This window comes from Nematostella vectensis, chromosome 3 (genome assembly GCF_932526225.1).
Source record: "Nematostella vectensis chromosome 3, jaNemVect1.1, whole genome shotgun sequence".
Classification (NCBI taxonomy): domain Eukaryota; kingdom Metazoa; phylum Cnidaria; class Anthozoa; order Actiniaria; family Edwardsiidae; genus Nematostella; species Nematostella vectensis.
In genome coordinates this window covers 20,149,638-20,169,833 of record NC_064036.1, presented here as the reverse complement: position 1 = coordinate 20,169,833, position 20,196 = coordinate 20,149,638, and the positions used below count along the sequence as shown (strand labels likewise).

General features: G+C 39.0%; 2 protein-coding genes and 1 long non-coding RNA gene across 4 annotated transcripts; all 3 read right to left on the bottom strand.

The window, feature by feature from the left end:
• Positions 1-1,339: 1,339 nt before the first annotated feature.
• Positions 1,340-11,100, bottom strand: LOC5505298 (tumor protein p63-regulated gene 1-like protein). Of its 2 annotated transcripts, none has more exons than XM_032373727.2 (4): positions 10,772-11,100; positions 9,545-9,636; positions 8,756-8,932; positions 1,340-2,238 (listed from the first exon to the last, which is right to left on the bottom strand). In XM_032373727.2, exons 1-4 carry the CDS (start codon positions 11,051-11,053, stop codon positions 1,863-1,865), a joined length of 927 nt encoding a protein of 308 aa, XP_032229618.1. In that variant the 5' UTR covers positions 11,054-11,100; the 3' UTR covers positions 1,340-1,862. The 2 variants fall into 2 exon arrangements, with proteins under 2 accessions (XP_032229618.1, XP_001626129.2); XM_001626079.3 differs by lacking the exon at positions 1,340-2,238 and adding an exon at positions 7,220-8,157.
• On the bottom strand, positions 3,430-6,240 carry LOC116613107. Its single transcript, XR_007307268.1, has 2 exons — positions 5,295-6,240; positions 3,430-5,243 (listed from the first exon to the last, which is right to left on the bottom strand). It is a non-coding gene; the product is annotated as an uncharacterized LOC116613107 (long non-coding RNA).
• Positions 11,101-12,843: 1,743 nt separating the features above from the next.
• On the bottom strand, positions 12,844-20,196 carry LOC5505282 (acetyl-coenzyme A transporter 1). The gene is made up of 6 exons (XM_032373732.2): positions 19,569-20,196; positions 16,883-17,374; positions 16,580-16,721; positions 15,721-15,887; positions 14,587-14,811; positions 12,844-13,975 (listed from the first exon to the last, which is right to left on the bottom strand). Exons 1-6 carry the CDS (start codon positions 20,004-20,006, stop codon positions 13,817-13,819), a joined length of 1,623 nt encoding a protein of 540 aa, XP_032229623.2. The 5' UTR covers positions 20,007-20,196; the 3' UTR covers positions 12,844-13,816.

Here is a 20,196-nt window from a genome sequence, read left to right as displayed (position 1 = left end):
GTCGTTGGCCTGTTAGGCGTTTCGGCATTTTCGGTAGTATGCGTTCTTGTTGCGTCGGTGGCCTGTTAGGCGTTTCGTCATTTTCTGTAGTATGCGTTCTTGTTGTGTCGGTGGCCTGCTAGGCGTTTCGGCATTTTCGGTAGTATGCGTTCTTGTTGTGTCGGTGGCCTGTTAGGCGTTTCGGCATTTTCGGTAGTATGCGTTCTTGTTGCGTCGGTGGACTGTTAGGCGTTTTGGCATTTTCGGTAGCATGCGTTCTTGTTGTGTCGGTGGCCTGTTAGGCGTTTCGGCATTTTCGGTAGCATGCGTTCTTGTTGTGTCGGTGGACTGTTAGGCGTTTCGGCATTTTCGGTAGTATGCGTTCTTGTTGCGTCGGTGGCCTGTTAGGCGTTTTGTCATTTTCTGTAGTATGCGTTCTTGTTATGTCGTTGGCCTGTTAGGCGTTTCGGCATTTTCGGTAGTATGCGTTCTTGTTGCGTCGGTGGCTCCTGCGTTTTGTTGTTTTTGGGAACAGTTATTCGTATCACTTCTCTCTTCCTCGGGAACGTCGTTCGCCAGCGGTTCAAATCTATTTGACGTCTCAACGATAAAAAAATTGCAAAGTATCGATGACGGTGTATGTATATGGGCCTCTGCATTCTGGAGCTTTTTCTTTATGCCTAAACTTCTTTTAGCTGATTTTTACAAATATGGGAGAGATAATCAATCTTTTGCAGAGCACCTAACATTTGCGTCAATTTTGTCATCGAGACTTTTAACAGAAGATGACGGTTGAGAGTCGTCTTCCATCTCCTAGTCGCCGTCTTGTCCGCTCGCTTCTTGTCGTAAGCAGCTTTTTCTGGAGGCTGGACTTCTTTTTTGTTAGCTTCCTCGTCCAATATTATCTCTTCCGCGTCAATCACATGAATCCCGAGTTCTCTTCTCTTTTCAATCAGGAAATTGAGACGCTCCGTCTTTAACATTGAAGCTCTGGTGTTGGCCACCAAGTTGTCCTTTGTAGTGATAACTAGATAACTAGCCATTATCCCAGCGTCGGAGTTTGTGTACCGACATAATATTTGTTAACTTTTTTGGTCTTAGTCATTTCGTCTCTACTGCGTGAGTGCCGGCGAACGCTCTTCAACCTTCAGCCATGTTGCTCAGTTATCTCACAATTGTGCTGATAGACTATACATGATAGACTTGCGTTTTTGGAAAGGTCGTGGGGGGGGGGGGGGGGGGGGCAAGAAACGCTTGTACCATCTTTAGTAACATTGCTCAAACAACACCGCACTCATGATTGTTAACTTCGCGGAACATGCCACAGTCAAAAGGGTGTTCAGGATTGTAACTATTGTAGTGAGCTGTAAGTTTTTTTTTTATTTATTCATACGATATTCATAAATCATATATAGTAAATATAATAGTTTTTGTGCGGACCATTTATGCCACAAGTTAATGTCTTATCACCCAATTATCACCAATTAAATTTTTTTTAGTAAATTACCTTTTTTGTGGACAGTATTAATAAAAATGCAAATCACTGTAATTCAATAAATTCTATTTGTCGTAAAATGCATGTGCAAGGGCCGTAGCGGGCCTCGAAATACTGGAACACAGAACTGAAAACTAACGAGCACAGGCACGTATCGACTGTTTATCAATAATCGAATAAATCTAAAATAGTTTTAATTAATGCGACCTAACATCAATAATGACATGCTAACATATTATTTCGCGCAGTATAGCACTATAGCGCTTAGCAGAACAAATTGCCACGGTCGATAGACGGCACTTAGCGTCGATGGAAAATATTTCCGATATCACCACGGTCAATGGAAATTATTTCCGATATCACCACTGTCGATGGAATGCTACATCGGTTAATAGAAAACATTGCCACGGTCTTTACAAAAGCCGAGTTTACTTTGGTTGACCACCATGGCAGACAGGCCGACGTATATCTGAATAGGGAGATCCTCTTCCGTCACCTCGAAGTTGTGCAGTAGCTCTTTGTTGGGTTCAGCTACGCGTGCAGCATTAATACTATCGATAAAATGCCGCTGGAAGTTCGCGATACTGAGGTGGCTCGGGGCGTCCTCGAGTAGTGTTACGGACTGGTGGTCTGTGAACGAGATGAATGGCATGTCGCTGTTGAATGGGTTCCAGTTCTGGAACAGCGTGGGCTCCATGCGGCATAAGTGGATACGGACGCCATGTTGGATCACGCGAGGGTTGTTGTCGGCGTACCCCGTCAGCCTGTAAATCGTACCAGATAAATCACGCGTCAATCTCGCGCTAATAATCGTACCAGATAAATCACGCGTCAATCTCGCGCTAATAATCGTACCAGATAAATCACGCGTCAATCTCGCGCTAATAATCGTACCAGATAAATCACGCGTCAATCTCGCGCTAATAGCGGGGCCAGCGCGGCCGTAGGCTGTGCGCGGAGCTCCATAGGTATAGAAATATGGTATAGCTGTGACTTGGTTTTTGTGGTCATCGCGCGGGTACCCTGTGGTGTTACAATCCATCCAATGCAACTCCCAGGCCCCCATTCGGTCTTACGCTTTTATGTGTTTTACCGCCTCACTTTAGTGCTTCAAAGTTCGAAGAAAAAAGGCAGTTAGAAAATAATATTCAATGAGAAAATCTACGGATTCAAATGGGCTGACTGTGGTCGAGGGAACCATTTTGTCTGAAGAAACTGAGAAGCCTACGTACGAGCCGACAGTAAAATCTACCCTCGAGTGTTCCGGGAGTGAATCCCTCCTTTCGCGTTCTTTTATGACTATGGAGAGGCTCTACATTACTATTATCTTTAAGATGTCACGAAGCAAAATCAAAACAGAGTATTAATGTTATAATATATATTATTTAACAAGATAATTTTTCATCGGCAACCGAGAAAACACCAGTTTGTTCCGCACGATAATTTGAATTCAATGTAAGAAAACGTATAAATTAAATAAGCAGTTTCCTTATATTTATTATATTTGTCTAGTTTTTTCGCTTCAAAATTAATGTGAAAATTTTCACCAAAACAAAATGTTTTCTGGCCGTAGCTTCACATTGTGACCACAACTTTATGATTTTGCCGGTTGTCATTGATTTATCACGTACTTCCACCGTGATTTTGATTGGCTAAGAAAGCAAATCCTTGAACGCTGATTGGTTGCATGCAGTTTATTGGCTTCCATGTCTGTGTGGATCGTGAAAAACATCTCAAAATAATTCTTTCTTCAAATAAAGGCTTATTTTGCTAAGGTAAGGAAGAGTTTAACGGCTAAAATGCTCAGTTACATTGGAGAAATTATGTACTGTTTGGCATAGTCGATTGAGAACTCTATCCGGCTACTTATATTCAGTAGCAAGCGAATGTTTTCGAGATACCACAACATAATTTCGAAATCAGTAGACATCTAAAAAGTATTTTCTTTTTTTTTCTAGTTTTCATCTTATTTTCAAGGGGGTTCTTGGGCTCTAAAATGGGGTTCTATCACTTCTCTATAAAAATATCTATGTTTAGATTTATTATTTGGTACCTATTATAATTTGTTTTTATTTTCTTGTCTCTTTTATACCAAGCTATGGTGAGATAAAAAGTGCTTGCCTATGTACATGCTAAGTAATGACATTAATATAGCTAGTATTAGCTATGAAATGACAAGGTGAATAAAGCAAGGAATTTAGTATATCAAAATTCATTATCCCTGTGGTACGCACTATGAATGTAAGGACTCGAGTTTGAAAGCATGGCTGAAGTAAATCAGTTGTTTTTGAACTACTGGCGTGTTTGCTTAGCCTAAATTACCCCCACAACGATACATGGTGTCAGAATAAGCCGGACCAGCCTCTGGAGAACAGTTTTGGGAGATTCCTGGCGAAATTTGGAGCAAAATAGAGCCGTTTGGAGCAGAGTTTCATTCAGTGACTGACGAGGAAACAAACATGCCGGATCCCGAGCAACCTACAAATCCTCCACCTCCGCAGCAGCAGATCTGTACGTCGAATATCCCCCTCCCCCTCCCACAACCTTTAAACCTGACAGGTGATCTTGCAAAGAATTGGGGGAATTGGCAACAAACCTGGAAAGCCTTTGAGGTAATAACGAATTTATCCTCTTGCCCACAAAAATACCAAGTAGCTGTGGTACGCGCTATGAATGTAGGGACACGAGGTTGAAAGCATGGCTGAAGTAAATCAGTTGTTTTTGAAACTACTGGCGTGTTTGCTTAGCCTAAATTACCCCCACAACGATACACCTGAAAGCATATGTAAAAAATGTTTTTCATATTATTTTATTGTTTAGTATAATTATATTCAATCAACCCACATTCTTTCCCTATAAGCCAACATAATCTGCTCTGAATATTGTTGATACTTCCCATATGGTTTCTGATGCTTGAAGACCAGAGGTATTCTGTACTTAACTTAATGACTGTTATTGCAAATGAACCAGCAAACTGATTGTATTATTCTCATGTGCATTGATTTGCATAGGTAACAGCAGTCTTTTTTCTTGTAAATTGTCCTATGGATTTTTTCAATAATAACTTTATAATAGGAATAATAGGAAAGGTAATAAGCCATGCATTTTTGTGCATTTAGATAGGGCTCATTTTAGGAATACCTGGAGCATAGTCAAAGTGTAGAATCCTGGGTGTGTCTCTCGCTTAAGTTTGGTCTTCGTAGGGGTTGGGAGGAGGGGGGGGGGGGGAATGGGATGGGGACAAAACCCTAGTTAAGAGTGGCAAATAAAGTTGGCTCAGCTTTTAGGCCGTGCCTAAATCTATATATTAATCTAACAAGATATGTCATAACACAGGGAGTTTGAAGATGATTTTCCATAAAGACAACTAATCTAAATGAAATAACATAAAAAAGAGGGTTTCCTGTGAAGATCGGTAAAAATCGCCGTAAAAAGCAAGTTTTCGATGGTCATTTAACAAATCGACTCGTTATTTTGAGCTTTGGAGTTGAGCACTCGTGGCTTGTAAATCCAGAAACGGTTCCTTCTTTCACTTCAGCATAAGTTTTCCTTTTTGTACAAATATTTAAAAGAGCCATGTAATAAATAACTTATTAACCTCGATTGCTCGGTCCGTACTGAGAAATTATAGCCCTTGGTCCCGCGGGCTGAGATTTCCCAGTACGGACCTCGCCCTCGGTTAATAAGTAGTATTTATTGCTCGATGAAACGTAGACCTATTTTGCTCGATGTACATGAATACCTATCATCGCTCAATGTACCTGAAGACCTATCATTGCTCGTTGGACCTTAAGACCTATCCTTCGATAGACCTGAAGACCTATCATTGCTCGTTGGACCTTAAGACCTATCCTTCGATAGACCTGAAGACCTATCATTGCTCGATGGACCTGAAGACCTATCATTCGATGTACCTGAAGACCTGTCATTGTTCGTTGGACCTGAAGACCTATTCTTCGATGCCTATCATTGCTCGTTGGACCTGAAGACCTATCATTGTTCGATGGACCTGAAGACCTATCATTGCTCGTTCGACTCGAAAAACTTCGAGAGAAAGAGGATACCTAGCTTGTCGTGGTAAGGCTTAGAACTGTGCATGACAAGCTTGTACTATTAAAAGTAATCTCACTCCTATCTATCATCATCAAAGTGGTCTGACTCCTCCCAATTATCAGCAAAGTGATCTCCCTCCTATGTATTATCAGCAAAGTGAGCTTACTCCTATCTATTACAGCAAAGTGATCTCACTCCTATGTATTATCAGCAAAGCGTTCTGACCCCTCCCTGTTATCAGCAAAGTGATCTTACCCCTCCCTATTATCAGCAAAGTGATCTCACTCCTCCCTATTACAGCAAAGTGATCTCACTTCTATGTATTATCAGCAAAGTGATCTTACTCCTCTATTATCAGCAAAGTGATCTTACTCCTCTATTATCAGCAAAGTGATCTTACTCCTCTATTATCAGCAAAGTGATCTCACTCCTCCCTATTATCAGCAAAGTGATCTCACTCCTCTCTATTACAGCAAAGTGATCTCACTCCTCTCTATTACAGCAAAGTGATCTCCTCTCTATTACAGCAAAGTGATCTCACTCCTCTCTATTACAGCAAAGTGATCTCACACCTCTCTATTATCAGAAAAGTGATCTCACTCCTCTTTATTACAGCAAAGTGATCTCACTCCTCCCTATTATCAGCAAAGTGATCTCACTCCTCCCTATTATCAGCAAAATGATCTCACTCCTCTCTATTACAGCAAAGTGATCTCACTCCTCCCTATTATAAAGTGATCTCACTCCTCCCTATTATCAGCAAAGTGATCTCACTCCTCTCTATTATCAGCAAAGTGATCTCACTCCTCCCTATTATCAGCAAAGTGATCTCACCCCTCTCTATTTCAGCAAAGTGATCTCACTCCTCCCTATTATCAGCAAAGTGATCTCACCCCTCTCTATTACAGCAAAGTGATCTCACTCCTCCCTATTATCAGCAAAGTGATCTCACTCCTCTCTATTACAGCAAAGTGATCTCACTCCTATGTATTATCAGCAAAGTGATCTCACTCCTCTCTATTATCAGCAAAGTGATCTCACTTTTATGTATTATCAGCAAAGTGATCTCACTCCTATGTATTATCAGCAAAGTGATCTCACTCCTCCCTATTATCAGCAAAGTGATCTCACCCCTCTCTATTACAGCAAAGTGATCTCACTCCTATGTATTATCAGCAAAGTGATCTCACTCCTCTCTATTATCAGCAAAGTGATCTCACTCCTATGTATTATCAGCAAAGTGATCTCACTCCTATGTATTATCAGCAAAGTGATCTCACTCCTCTCTATTATCAACAAAGTGATCTCACTCCTCTCTATTATCAGCAAAGTGATCTCACTCCTCTCTATTACAGCAAAGTGATCTCACTCCTCTCTATTATCAGCAAAGTGATCTCACTCCTCTCTAATATCAGCAAAGTGATCTCACTCCTCTCTATTATCAGCAAAGTGATCTCACTCCTCTCTATTATCAGCAAAGTGATCTCACTCCTCTCTATTATCAGCAAAGTGATCTCACTCCTATGTATTATCAGCAAAGTGAGAAACCGCTCCAGCATTACTCAGATTTTAGATGTTCTTCAAGAATTTGGTCAAGCCTTATAAAAGAACATCCAAACAGACATGGTGTACCTTGACTTTGGGAAGGTTTTCGCCTGTCAACCATTGCATCCTACCAAGCAAAACACGTTCTTTAAAGCATCTTATCACTACATTTGACATTGAACATCTAACAGGTGGTGCTTCCCCTTTGGGTAGACTTCTCTGTTTTATATGTATTACATTGTTTCTGATTCTTAGGAACTAATTGTTGTTGACTCATTTGTTGAAAGAAAATTGTTTTATGAATAAAAATGCACGAACTTATTAAATGGCATTTGTATATTTTTAAGAGACATGACAAAACTGGCTGGTTAACTGATGACAGAATCGTAGGTCCTTGTTTAGTATTAAGTAAAACATTACAATCCTGGTGAGTTTATAAAAGGACAACAACTAAACTTTAAATTTTTCTAGGTAGAGTTTTCCTACTCCTGTTTGTATAATCTTCAGTGACAACAGACAGCTTGATCATATACTCTTCAATACTTACAAAGCCTGATACAACAACATCTCGGATCTAACCACGAATCAAATTTATGCTAAACCCTCTATCTATTTATAAAAAATGCATTATCTTACACCTTAATAATCTGAGATTAGTAATTATCTCGTTTGTAAACTGGATTCACCCAGTAAGCCTTATATTATTAGTGTTTACAGTCTCTTTGTAGGACTAATAGCCAAATGACCCCCTGTCCCTCCTATATCCCAGCAGGCCCCAATTATGGAACATGGGTGAGGCCCCGCAGTACACCTCGATTAGAATAGGGTCACTACTGAACTCCAAGGAGTTCTCTGCAGCACCAGGATGCAGCTCATTTTGAGCTGCCTTGATTGCACTAAGCACTTCCTGCTCAAAATAGTTAAGCTCCATGTAGCGAGGAATTCTGTCCATCAACTCTGAGCCCTTGTGCCTGCCGAATGTCACATGCGGGAGAGCTTTGAACCAGGGATTCCAGTTTTGCAGGGTAGAGAGGGTTTCGTTTTTGCCTGCATAAATTCTCAAGCCAACTTGGAAGTGCCTCGGTCTGAAAACCAAAACAGTTCGCATGTTCAGACATTCAAGGCACCAGGACCCAGAGAGTTGAACAAGTGCGCTACCAGCTTGTCTATTGTGATGCATGTGAGAAACATCATCTACAAATACTATACTGCATGTTTAAGGGCTTTTATAAGCTGCTACTAGTATTTGCTTGAAGCATATAATATCAACTAAACATACTGACATATTACCAGCAAGCTATAGTTTTCTGCCAGTTTAAATTTTATTTGTTCATCTTTTGTCCACTCTCTACTATTAGTTTACTGCTAGCTCAAAATTTACACAAGTTATCTTTCGGTCAAGGGTCAAGGGTAGTAATTAGAGGGTCAAGCATATATATGGTCAAGGATCAAAGGTATATGGTCAAGGGTAGTACATTGAGGATAAAGGGTCAAGTTTATATGTTGAAGGTCTAATAGACTCCCAATAATATGGAAAAGTCTAATTGATAAAGGAATAGCCTATTTGTCAGAGACATTTATACCATCTTACCATCATGTCCTCTGTATGCAACTGCATCATGTAAAGTGACCTCATGTCACACTTATAAACAAAACCAAATCAATTTTCTTACAGATACTCACATCATCATAGTATTCTTAGGGTAGACGAACCGTCCTGTCTGGATTTTGTCACATTTAATTAGAGGGATCTTGCGATGATCATCTACCCTCAGTCCAATAAAATTGTACTTAACGATGACAAGCTGCTTCTCTGTGATGATGACAACACGTTCTTTCTCATGATCCCAGTGGTCAATTCTAATTTTTAAAGGAACCAAACAAATAATACATGTCAGAGTGTAGAAATAGAGTATAAAATTACCTAGTACTAGTGAGTTCATAATAATTGTAATCTAAATTGATTTAGATACATCATCTTCTAGGCATAAAAAATTCTTATTTCTCCCCAATTTTTGAGGAGTTATTAGGAGATTGCAACTCAAAAGAGGGACTTTTTTCTCCATCCTTCACATCTTCTCTTGTGATGCCTGACAGGGTCAGAAAGACCAGCATTAAACTATGAAAGATAGCAAGGAGTAGTTGTATTCATTTGACAAGTAAAGTTACATTAAGTCATAACCCAATACAGAATAAAACCCTAACTATCTCAAGTTATAATTAAAATTTCATGAGTTTCAGATGAGAATGAGAAGGACAATCCCCTTTATTTTGGTTAGATTCTAAATTCATGGCAAAGTCAACCTTGCAACTAATTGGCAAATATCCTTGCCACATAATCTTTCTTATAATTATAGCCAGACTCTGTCCACTTAATTTGAAATTGTGGGGCTATTTGAAAAAAAAAGTCCCTTTCTTAGATTATAAGCTAATTACTAAAGGCAATAAAATAGACTAATGGACATATCTTACTCTGTTAAGAGGTATCCATTTATTATTTTTCCATCTTTTTCAGGGTGAAGAATCTTTTTGCATTCTTCCAGGGCAGACTCAAACTGGCCCTCCTGTAAAAGAATATAAATAAGTATATATACATGGACATCAAAATGGTTTAAGTGATGATATAAGTAAAATAAAGATTTACTTCCATTTCTGTAAATCTGATTTAAAAAAAAAACTGGGCTTTAAAAAGATGGGCTTTACTTAAACATTAAAACGTATTTTTTTCTTGGGATACATTGATTTTCCCATCTATGAAAACATAGAAAGCAAGAATATAGATGGGAAGAAAATGGGTGATTAATAGGAAAGATCCAAATAATATCAGCGAAATAGGAAATAATGTTTAGTATCCTAGGGGAGAAGCTGATATCAAAAATTCTAGAAAAGGAGAAATATGGATTAGCCTAATGAAGTATTCAGACATCGTAGTACTGCTTAAAACTTATAATCATCGATTTATCAGTCTTAATCTGTATAGCTTATCTGTGGCTTGGGGAAAAAGAAATGAAATAGCATGCAATAAATATAATTTATTTCCACCTCTGCTTAATCTAAGATAGCTTTTTATGGGAAATAAACTAACTTTTTATGGAATCAGCCTTGATATTAAAACAAAATTGCATTCCTTTAAGAAACAGCACAATGAGTTGCAGACTATGCTAAAACATATCAATTTGAAAATGTACAAACGCAATTTTGCACACAAATTGTTCAACAATTAGTGAATGGTAGATTAAAAATATGATTCACTTTACAACGACAGAGTCATTCATTTTTTTTAAGCGAGTACGTAAGCGGTCAAATTTCTAAACAAAGAGAGGTAGCTTTTGCATAAAGTTCCTGTCGCAATCTGACGACCGGAGCCATAAATAAATAATGATGTAAGAATTATCAAGTTCTCGATACGAAATGGAACTCAGTTTAGTTGTTAAAGATTAAGTTGCGAAAAGATAGTACTTGCTTACTAGTGCACATAATCCTAAAGTTTGTGCAGTATTGATATAAATATATACCTCTCATTAGTTAAACTGAAAAGAAAATCTGAATTTACGTTCATGTAAACAGTTTAAAATATTTTTCCGCCCTTTTATAAATGTCCCATGTACTTAAGTATATTTTTAATATGCCAACAATTTTCTAACAATTGGTACTTGAATCGTACCTCTGCTTTATATACTACAACAATAAATCACTTACCCTAAGAGAGAAGTACTTCTTTGCTTGCTCTCTCTTTGTCTTTTCTTGTAACTCTTTTAGCTCTTCTGAAGTGAGCCCGCTCGTATCTCCTAGGTGCACTTCGCTGTGGATCGGGTTTCCTCGCACTTCCACGTTTGGAAGATGGTCTGCTCTTTCCTCTGATTGCTGCGTGGACCCTCTGTCGCTAGATTCCTTGTATTGTGGTGGTGTTTGAGTATCCATAGCGGGATGATCGTGTAAGCTCTGTTCGTAGCTTGGTGGTCGAATAACGCCTTCTGCCATTTGAAAACATCGACACGAAAGCCTGGGTACTAACCGGTTGTGATGTACATAGGAAGCCCACACGGACCATCACACAGTGGATGTCAAAACTGACCATACCGTATTATCTAAAACGCCCCCTATCTAAAGTACTCCTCCTAGCTAGTGGGCGCCACCCCCGTTAGCTTGCAAGTTTGTATTAAACGCTCTCCCTACCCTTCCTCCCAGCAAACGGCACAGGGGTTCCGGTAGTACAAATCTGGGCTTGGCTTCTACTGGGTAACACGTTGCTCAATGTCAGGGGCGCTTGCCACCCAGGCTATAATTTGCATTGCATAGATAAAACGGGGCTTAATACGTATCCTGGACTCCTGAATTATACATGCCAAAAACTGCCCCCAAATCGAGACTCGTTGAACCAAGAAGTCTGATTTGACACTCGGTCAAGTAATATAGAAAAAAAACACCCAGAGAAATCAGTGACTTTTGACCCTTTAGACCTCGGAAATTTCTCTTGCCCCCCTCCCACATTATCATCCCCCGCCCGCCCTCGCTCGGGATAATAAATGAACTTCCCCTCATAAATATCATTTGTAAGCTATTTTTAATTTTATTTTCATTGGAAAAAATGCACCAGGATTAGACTTAAAAGGTCCAAATATTTTTTCCCAACGGGAAAAAAATGGATTAGGGAGGGCAGCTCGTTAAATGGGTGTTTTGTTGAAAAAATCAATTTCGTTTAGCTGTCAAATACTACTATGTAAGCCTTGAACACGAACAAATATTTCTTGGATGTGAAAGAAGATACTAAAAGCTTTTAATTAAGGTGCCTAAGTCTTTGTCAAAAAAAAAAAAGATTTAAACCAGGAAAAGTCTGTTATCATTTAATCAAAATAACACAAGCAACTAGGCGCGTTCGTTAAATAGACGTTTGCTCAAAATAAATTTCGACGAATGAAGGAAATTAAAAAATATTTTTTCTGTACACGCGCGTTCTTACTTTGGCGCCATTCAATTTTCGACCAATCAGAGAGCGAAAATCCACAGGAATCCCATCGTGACCACGGAACTTTAAACCACTTTTCTATGACTATTGGGCTCCGCAGAGGCTCCGCTAAAACCACTTGAATTCCACTACGGATTGCAAAGCATTCTGGGAGCTCCAGGAAAAAATTCACGGAGGGAAGGGCCACACAACACCTCTCCCCAAAGTCAGTTGGTTTTTTATGTCTTTTCACCCCGAAGCCAAATAAATCAATTCCAGGTCATACAGACCCAGAATAGCAGTGTAAACAATTTGGAATCAATTTGGTTTCAGAAAAGACAGCATTTTTGAGAGCTGTGGTGATTCATTAGAAAATTATTTTCTCATCAAGGCAAAGCTAAACAAGAAAAAATCACCATGAATCCACCTTTGCTTGCAAGTATCCATAAGCACAGCACTCAATTATGCCCCAGTAGACTTTATGATGTCCTGAGACACTCTCCTAATATGCTCATAGCTGTATTTTTGATGAAAAATACAAGCAACCACCAACTTGTGCTGGCTTCAGCACAACAACGAGGGATTAAAAGTGGGGACCGCAAAGCACTGTTGGAAAGCTTGGATACTGCTGACTAGGTGCAGGGGTATTTGACTTTGACGGGCTGTATGAAACTCAGAATAGGGGGGAGGTATCTGTTTTCAGTCTGTTTTTTTGTAAATTCAGCTCAAAAATAGCCAGGAGTCAATGGGTTAAGTAATTGATGACGTCAAAAATCATGTTACCATATTGTTGAACCCCCTTTACATATACATGACACATACCAAGTTTGGTTGTCATAGGTTTTATTATTATTGGGATACACCAAAAAACTGGTATTCGACTTGAAGTCCCGCTTTTGTAAGCCTGGATGGGTTAGTAATGCCATCCCCTCATATATAATACATAATAATAAAAACATGATTATATTTGATTACTGCAAACCTGATAATGGTATAAATACATAAATATTTAAAATTTGTTATTATTAGAGAAAATGAGAGTATGATCCTTGTTCAGCGGGGGGGGGGGGGGGGGGGGGGAGGGGGGGGGGGGAATCCAAGGGATATGGACCTCACCCTGCTCATGTGATAAGTTGAGTTTGACTCCGGTCGCCTCCTAAGTTGGTACTTTTAAGTACTAAAAAAAAGACAGTTAATTTCATTGGTGCATTTGAATAGAAAAAGTTTCTAGATCTGGTGACCTATTACAAGATGAACTTTTGCCTTGGTAATTGTTCCATAGGCAACTTGCACTAGCTGATCACATGACCTTTTCAGAGGCAAATTTAAGCCAATCACGTCAGAAAATGACAAAAAAATATCTTTAAATGAAATTAAAAAAAAGAAATTTTCTGGCCTATTTGTAAGCACATTATAAAGTGTTTTTACTTGTCGTTACCTTGACACTAAAAAACAGAGTGAGCACACATTTGCAAGACACCTATTCATTTTTGCGCATTCACTGAAAAAAAGATACATTCCTGGGCCGAGCTAGTCTTTTTCTCAAAGGCCATAGATGTCAACTTACCAATTGCACACTTCTAAATATAACCATAAAACAATTATCTTTTGCCTTTTTTTACACCATGTTAAGAAAATCTCATTATTATTCAAAAAGAATAAACTCCAGCAAAAATGAAATAGTGGAAATCCCCTGAATTGTATTCTATTATGTGTCCATATCAAAGAAAGATTAATGTTGCTTGGGGGATTGGACCCCTCTATAAGATACTTATGCTCTCTTGGGTATACGGCATAGCCTAATGACAAGACCATGCTTCTGGTGGGAGCTCTTGCAAGCGCCGACAGTCCCTTGCTTTCCAACGCAGCCATAGAAATCCAATAACAACACAGATGACAGACTCAATATAGTATCCATCAACAGTTATAGCACATTTTCCTCCAGCATCAGTACAAGTCTGAAATGAAAAAAATTAAATCAGTTACTGTACCTACGAAAAAGGATAATACTGTTTCTTTATGGGTCTGGAAAATTATGTAGAAAGCAAGCATTGGTAATTACAAGGTACTAGAGGATATTTTGGGGGAACATCTTATCTCAAATTTTCCACCTATTTTATTCTAACCTCCTTTACTTAACCATTACCTTTACCATTTAATCAGACATTCTGGAATAAGATCCTATTTTTTTTCCAGAATGCCATAATGGTAAGTAAAAGTTTACATACTGTACGTTACATAATGCTTCTGTACCATTTGCTTCTGTACCCAGAAATTTTACTTTTGGGGTCCCAGTGAAAAGTGGCAGATTGGGGCAAAGTCAAAAATTCTATGGAAAACTGCAAATGGTACGCGATTTTTCCGGAATTTCTGGTATCCCGGTGAAAGTGGGACTACTGTACCTCTCAAGCAATTCCACATTTTCCAGCAATTTTCTAGTGGGAGGAATCTTTACCATTTACAAAATAACCAAAAGTACTGGAATTCCCGATTAAACGGTAAACTAGTGTATCTGCACTCTCATAACACAGCATTGCAAAAAAAGTTCCAACATATTCAAATTACTCACTTTTTGAAGTAGAGCGTTACCACATGGTGATTGTTCATCACCAGGTAGCCCTAAACACTGACTCCATGTTAACTCATCCACTAGCCACAGGGCGACAGTAGGGCCCCAGTTGCCGCCAAGGTTAGTGATGGTGTTGAGAAGTGTCATGTATGTGCCACCGACTCTAGGATCGCTTACACGCGCATGGAATGCCATTATAGGCACAAACATAGAGTATAGGGTCATCTGTGAAGAAACATCATACAAATACAGTAAGCTCAGGATCAACAAGCATAAATAAATAAAACATAACAAACAAACTAAACAAATAACTTATGTTATCAGAAAATTAGGTATCAATGCTTTGGAAATTGGTCCAAAATTTTGTCAAGTCACAAACACAATCAACAAAATTTTGAACAGAAAAAAAAATTAATGTACAAATGCTTACAACAGTTTCCTAAGACTATAAAATATGTACAGTAAAATGTTGGAAAATTCGTGACCGTAAAATTTCGGGACCTCTAAAAATTAGTGGTCAGGTCTTTGACCTCGAGGTTTTTTTGACCCCCCAAAATACTACTAATTTACCAGGCTGACGGTTTAAATCGTGCATTTTCCAACATTTACTGTACATACAGCATTCCCAAAAAGATTTTAAGGAGCAGGCATTTTGGAGGCAGTTTAGGTTGCTGGAGGTTTTATTTTCATTGTTAATACCAAAACAAATATAATATACCCTATTTCAATAAAGGTTGTCAGTGCAAATGGCAAATGGTGATTGGCAAATGGCAGTTATACGACAGAAAGTAACCACGCGCCTTGAAGAATATGGATAAATCATCCAAGGTTACCAATGCTTGTCTCTGACATTGCTGGAATTTATTTAACACCTTTAATTTTACAAATAATTAGTACCCATAAGCCATTTACCATTTGTCACTAGCACTGACAACCTTTTTTGTGAAATAGGTGTATACAGTATTTCTGTCTAGATGGTAACTGTCAAATCTCCAAGAGAAAGCGGCTCGTTGAGCTCGGCAGACAGCAGGTTTTGAGAAGGCTTTGTTTAATGAAAACACATGTAATTGCATATTTTCCTGCCTTTGACAACTCTCAATAAACATGTACATCACTATGGTTGCACATAAATACCTGGTGGAGAGCATAAACCACTAGGATTCCAGCATAAAAGTACCAAGGAAAATATTCCTGTCCAGGGCTGCGGACATTCTTGGCCCACCAGACACAAGCAATAAACACCAGACCAAAACATAGCCTTAGAGGGTATGCTTTTAGAAACACATCCAGAGGCCTAGGGCCTGAGAAGAGTAAAGGTACATGGGTTATGAGATGTGGAAGGACTATGGTGTATAACATGCTCATACTGATTACTTGTGTTATTATACATTGTGCTCACTATGTTGATTCCAATTGTCTAATCATGGGCCCATAAAGAATCACACAATCTGAGGGTCTTCACTAATCAGCTAACGAGTGCAATGCATCTCGGCCCTAAGGCGCAAAGACTTGATTGTGAGAAGTAGCAGCCTTTGTGCAAAATAAACAATGTCTTGAGAGGGTAGGAAAGGTAATTTCTAACGTTTTTCTTGTACGAGCACTTAGACTGATAGAGTGGTTTTCAAAAACCCGTGAAATACCATTTAGTTTATTTAGTACAAATACACTGTTATGTCTTTGTGTTCTTTTGATCTGGCTTGACTACTACACTTAAACAATGACATTCAAATCACTAGAAGAATGCGAGAAGGCTGAGGTTAGCTAACAACATTCAGTATTGTGTTACCAAATGGCAATCCTCCCAAAATTTACAATACAAAACAACAACATCTTTAGCATAACACTCAGATTTGTCAGACAGCCTGATAGTGTTATTGCTTTAAAAACCTTGCCCAAGGATTAGGTTTAGAGAAGAATTAGATTAAGTGTTGAAGATTTAGTGTCTGCTCAAGTGTGATCCCCCCCATCCCAGGTGACATGTACCTCCCCATACCTGAAGTGAACTTGCTGATGAAAAGTGGAAGTAGAATTTGTATTGGCACCATGGGTACAGCTAGCATGGCTAGGTTCTCTTTGGGAACACCTGCTTCTACAAGTTTCAGCCCAGTTACAGCATCAGCAGCAGCAAAACCAGCCTATTCATAGAGATCAAAGGGACAAATGTATGTTTATTGCATAGGGAATGTATGCTTACTGCTACCATCTTGGTCACATAAAGTAAGCAACAAAAGTTATGTTCTTTTTCCACAATAAAATAAAATCAACTTTGTGCAAGCAATAAAGATGTCTAACTTACCTTGCAAGTAAGAAGAATGACAATAAACTTGAGTACGGCAGGGAGAGTTACAATCTTCCAGAGCTTCACATACATCAATGCAATGCCATCACTCTGGTGATCCTCGCCATGGAGCTCCTCCTCAGACTTCTCATGCTTGAATATGCCAATAACAGTTGTTGTGACCAGAAACACAATACCCCAGAAAAACAGAAACCCCCCCAGATCCACAACACCCTGTTCCTGAGGTATTGATCTCAAATACTTGTTAGAGAACTCAGAAGAGCTGAGGGCAAGAAAGACTACATTGCCAAGGAAGTAACCGGCTGTTTGTCCTACTGTGTTACAAGTAGATGCCCAACCAACATTCTCCCGCGATAACATGGTCAGTGCCCAGCCATCTACTGCAATATCCTGGGTGGCAGTGAGAAAGTTCAGACAGAAGAACACAGCAGTAAGAAGGAAGACATTTGGAGTGCTCCCCTCAACTTCACCTAGTAAATAACTAACATGCTGGGGAAAAAATAAACAAATTGTGAGAAAGTGTGAAATTTCCTGGAGTTGATTTTAGTTGGTTTTTGCAATTTCATCTCTACTCCATTCAGGGTCTGAATCCTATTTACAACTAACAAAGGACCATCTGAACACTTTTGGGGCATACTGTTTAGCTTTAATCTCAACACTATATTCAAGAACCATAATAGCATGCATCACACTGCAAGTTTGAACCAACTTTATGTGTACAATTGCCTGTACCCATAGAAGGGGGGTTTAAGGGCCTATGATACTATCTTGTTGAAACGAAACACCTTTGCTACGAAAGGTAAAAGCGCTACATTCGCTTAAATAGATTAAAATCGCCACACGTCCTCTAACTTGATTCCGTGGCCCAGTGGTTAGCACCTTTGACTCATAAGCAAGCGCTCCGGGTTCAATTCCCAGTCAAGTGTTTTTTTTTTATTATCATTTTCTTTGAAACTCCTGTTCTAACTTTCATTTTTCTTTTTTTCTGAAGAGGCTAAAATAAACTTTCAACATTTTGTAGAAGAAAATGCAATTTTTATGTTTCTAGAGAATATAAAAACATGATGGTGGCAATTCCGTGCAAGAAAAACACTTAAATTTTGAACATTTTACAACAATTGTGAATTTTTTTTTTCACTCAAACCATTGATATTACCATTCCTAACACATTAGTGCATGGGATTTTTGATTTTTGAAGAAATGAAAAGGTTATTACCAAATATGTGGTTTTCGAAGAACATAAAAATTCACCATTTCTCGCAGTATCAAAATTTTGCAAATCGGATGCTTGAAGTTTTAGAAAATAGTGATGTTAAAATATTGCTTCCAAAAAAATGATGTTAGACTTGAACAGTAGCTTCTCCGATACGTTTTTCTGTTTTGCGTCACGTGACAATTGGAGGGGTCAGATGACATTATGACTTGAGTCATTAATGTCTAAAACACTTATGTTGAAAGTACCAAGAGATTTGACAAAAAAAAAAACAGAAGCTTTTATAAAGCAAACAAATTTCCCTAGCAACGGCCTCAAAAGATAATACCATAGGCCCTTGACGAACACCCCACTCCACTGTAGTGGCACCTCAAATAAAAGAAAACTAAGTACCACTGCAAGTAAGGACAATATTTACCCCCAGAATGGGCAGCTTATGGTGGAGGCCCCCTCCCCCCCGCCTACCCACTTCCAGATGTAGCTGTGCTACAAGAAATAAATTTAACTATATAAAATAAATAAAAATAATAAGAATAAGGGAGAATAAAACTAAAGCAGTGATATCAACCTAACAAAATAATGAATAAATTTAATTAAAGTCAAAATTGTTTAGAACTTAGCCTTTCTTAAATTCATTAACTGACGTGGATTCCAGAGTGGCAGTTGCCAGGTTATTCCACTCTTTTACTGTCTTGCAGAAGAACGAGATTCTAGATGCCACGGTGTTTGGGCTGAGCTCAATACATTTATTTATATGATGTCCTCTAAGTTGACGTTTAGTAACAAGGAAGGGACCTTGAGCGCAGTGTCACCATGGACAGCCTTATAAAATAGAGTTAGGTGGGAATTTCTCCTTCTTTGTTGGAGGGAGGGCCATTCAAGCTTGCTTAGTAGGTTGGTCATTGTACCTGGAGATTGTTCCCAGCAATTTTTTATGTGCTTGGTGAGCCAAGGATCCCTTACACAAATTGCGTATTCTAAATTAGGGCAGACAAGTGACTTATAAGAGAGTTTTTTTTTAAGGATTCAGGACAATTACTAAAGTTTTTTTTGTAAAAACCCAAGCATTTGGTTAGCCTTAGAAACTTTACTATCAATACGGTGGCTCCAGTTGAGAGTCACACAATTCAACCCCTAAGTATGGGTGATGGTCAACAGATTTCAGGGTATGGTCCCATTAAAATTGTAATTGTGAATGACTGGATAAGTTTTACGGGTTTTTCTCTTGACAAAGCATTTAGATGGATTTAAGCTCATGAGCCATTTACTTGCCCAGTTCTCAATGGCAAGGTTTTTTTTTCAAGAAAGAGAGCTGGATTAATTATTTCTCCATGGATTTGCTTATATGTTTTGTTATTTTTAAGCCAAATATCTAAAAATAGCGGGGCAGGGGACTGCTGGGCCCAGCCCTAGATCTGCCCTTGCCAAGCCTGACACACGCAAGTCACAAACGGGTAGGGGTGAACTTACATTTGACAAAATCAGCATAAAAATACCGATCAAGTATTGAACTGGGACAAGCCACGTCTTTCGACGACCAAATCTTGAAAAAAATGCGGCATCTACAATAGGTGCCCAGAGCAGTTTCACGCTATAAGGCCAATAAACAAAGCTAAACATAGCTTGCTGTTTATATCCGACTTTTTTGGCGAGCAACAGAGGAATTGACCCCGCTAGTCCAAGAGGAATCCCTTGAAGAACATAGAGAAACAATAAAACTCCGATACTCCAGCGGTCGTCTGGCGGTATCAACGGTTTTCTATGCTCTTTTGGCTTCTGTTGTTTCCCATTGACTTCGGTCATCACTTCTTGTCGGGTGTTGTTGATGTAATCGTTCTTTTCAGGCGACTTCTCGGTATCGGCGTCTAGCCCTCTCAGCCGTGCGCTTCGTCGAGGGGACATTGCCATCCAATTCAACTTTTCTCTTATACGCAACCACGAATCTCTGATGTGACTCAATAGATGAGGCTCTTTTCATCCAGTCAGTCGACTCTAACATAAAACAAAAGAGGATGTACAGTATTTGATCTCACGGTTTTGTGTTGTTCTCTAAGACCAAACGTGGCGCTTCCTTGCAGCCGGCTCGATATCCATGAGC

What these genes read in the sequence shown, in the direction of transcription:
- LOC5505298 (XM_032373727.2), bottom strand. Translation starts at nt 11,053, where the DNA reads ATGGCAGAAGGCGTTATTCGACCACCAAGCTACGAACAGAGCTTACAC. An exon ending in AGAAGTACTTCTCTCTTAGG is followed by an intron (nt 9,637 to 10,771) that starts GTAAGTGATTTA and finishes ATTCTTTTACAG; the next exon opens with GAGGGCCAGTTTGAGTCTGC. An exon ending in AATGGATACCTCTTAACAGA is followed by an intron (nt 8,933 to 9,544) that starts GTAAGATATGTC and finishes TTTAAAAATTAG; the next exon opens with AATTGACCACTGGGATCATG.
- LOC5505282 (XM_032373732.2), bottom strand. Translation starts at nt 20,006, where the DNA reads ATGGCAATGTCCCCTCGACGAAGCGCACGGCTGAGAGGGCTAGACGCC. An exon ending in TTATGCTGATTTTGTCAAAT is followed by an intron (nt 17,375 to 19,568) that starts GTAAGTTCACCC and finishes TTTTTTCCCCAG; the next exon opens with CATGTTAGTTATTTACTAGG. An exon ending in GTAACGCTCTACTTCAAAAA is followed by an intron (nt 13,976 to 14,586) that starts GTGAGTAATTTG and finishes TTTTCATTTCAG; the next exon opens with ACTTGTACTGATGCTGGAGG.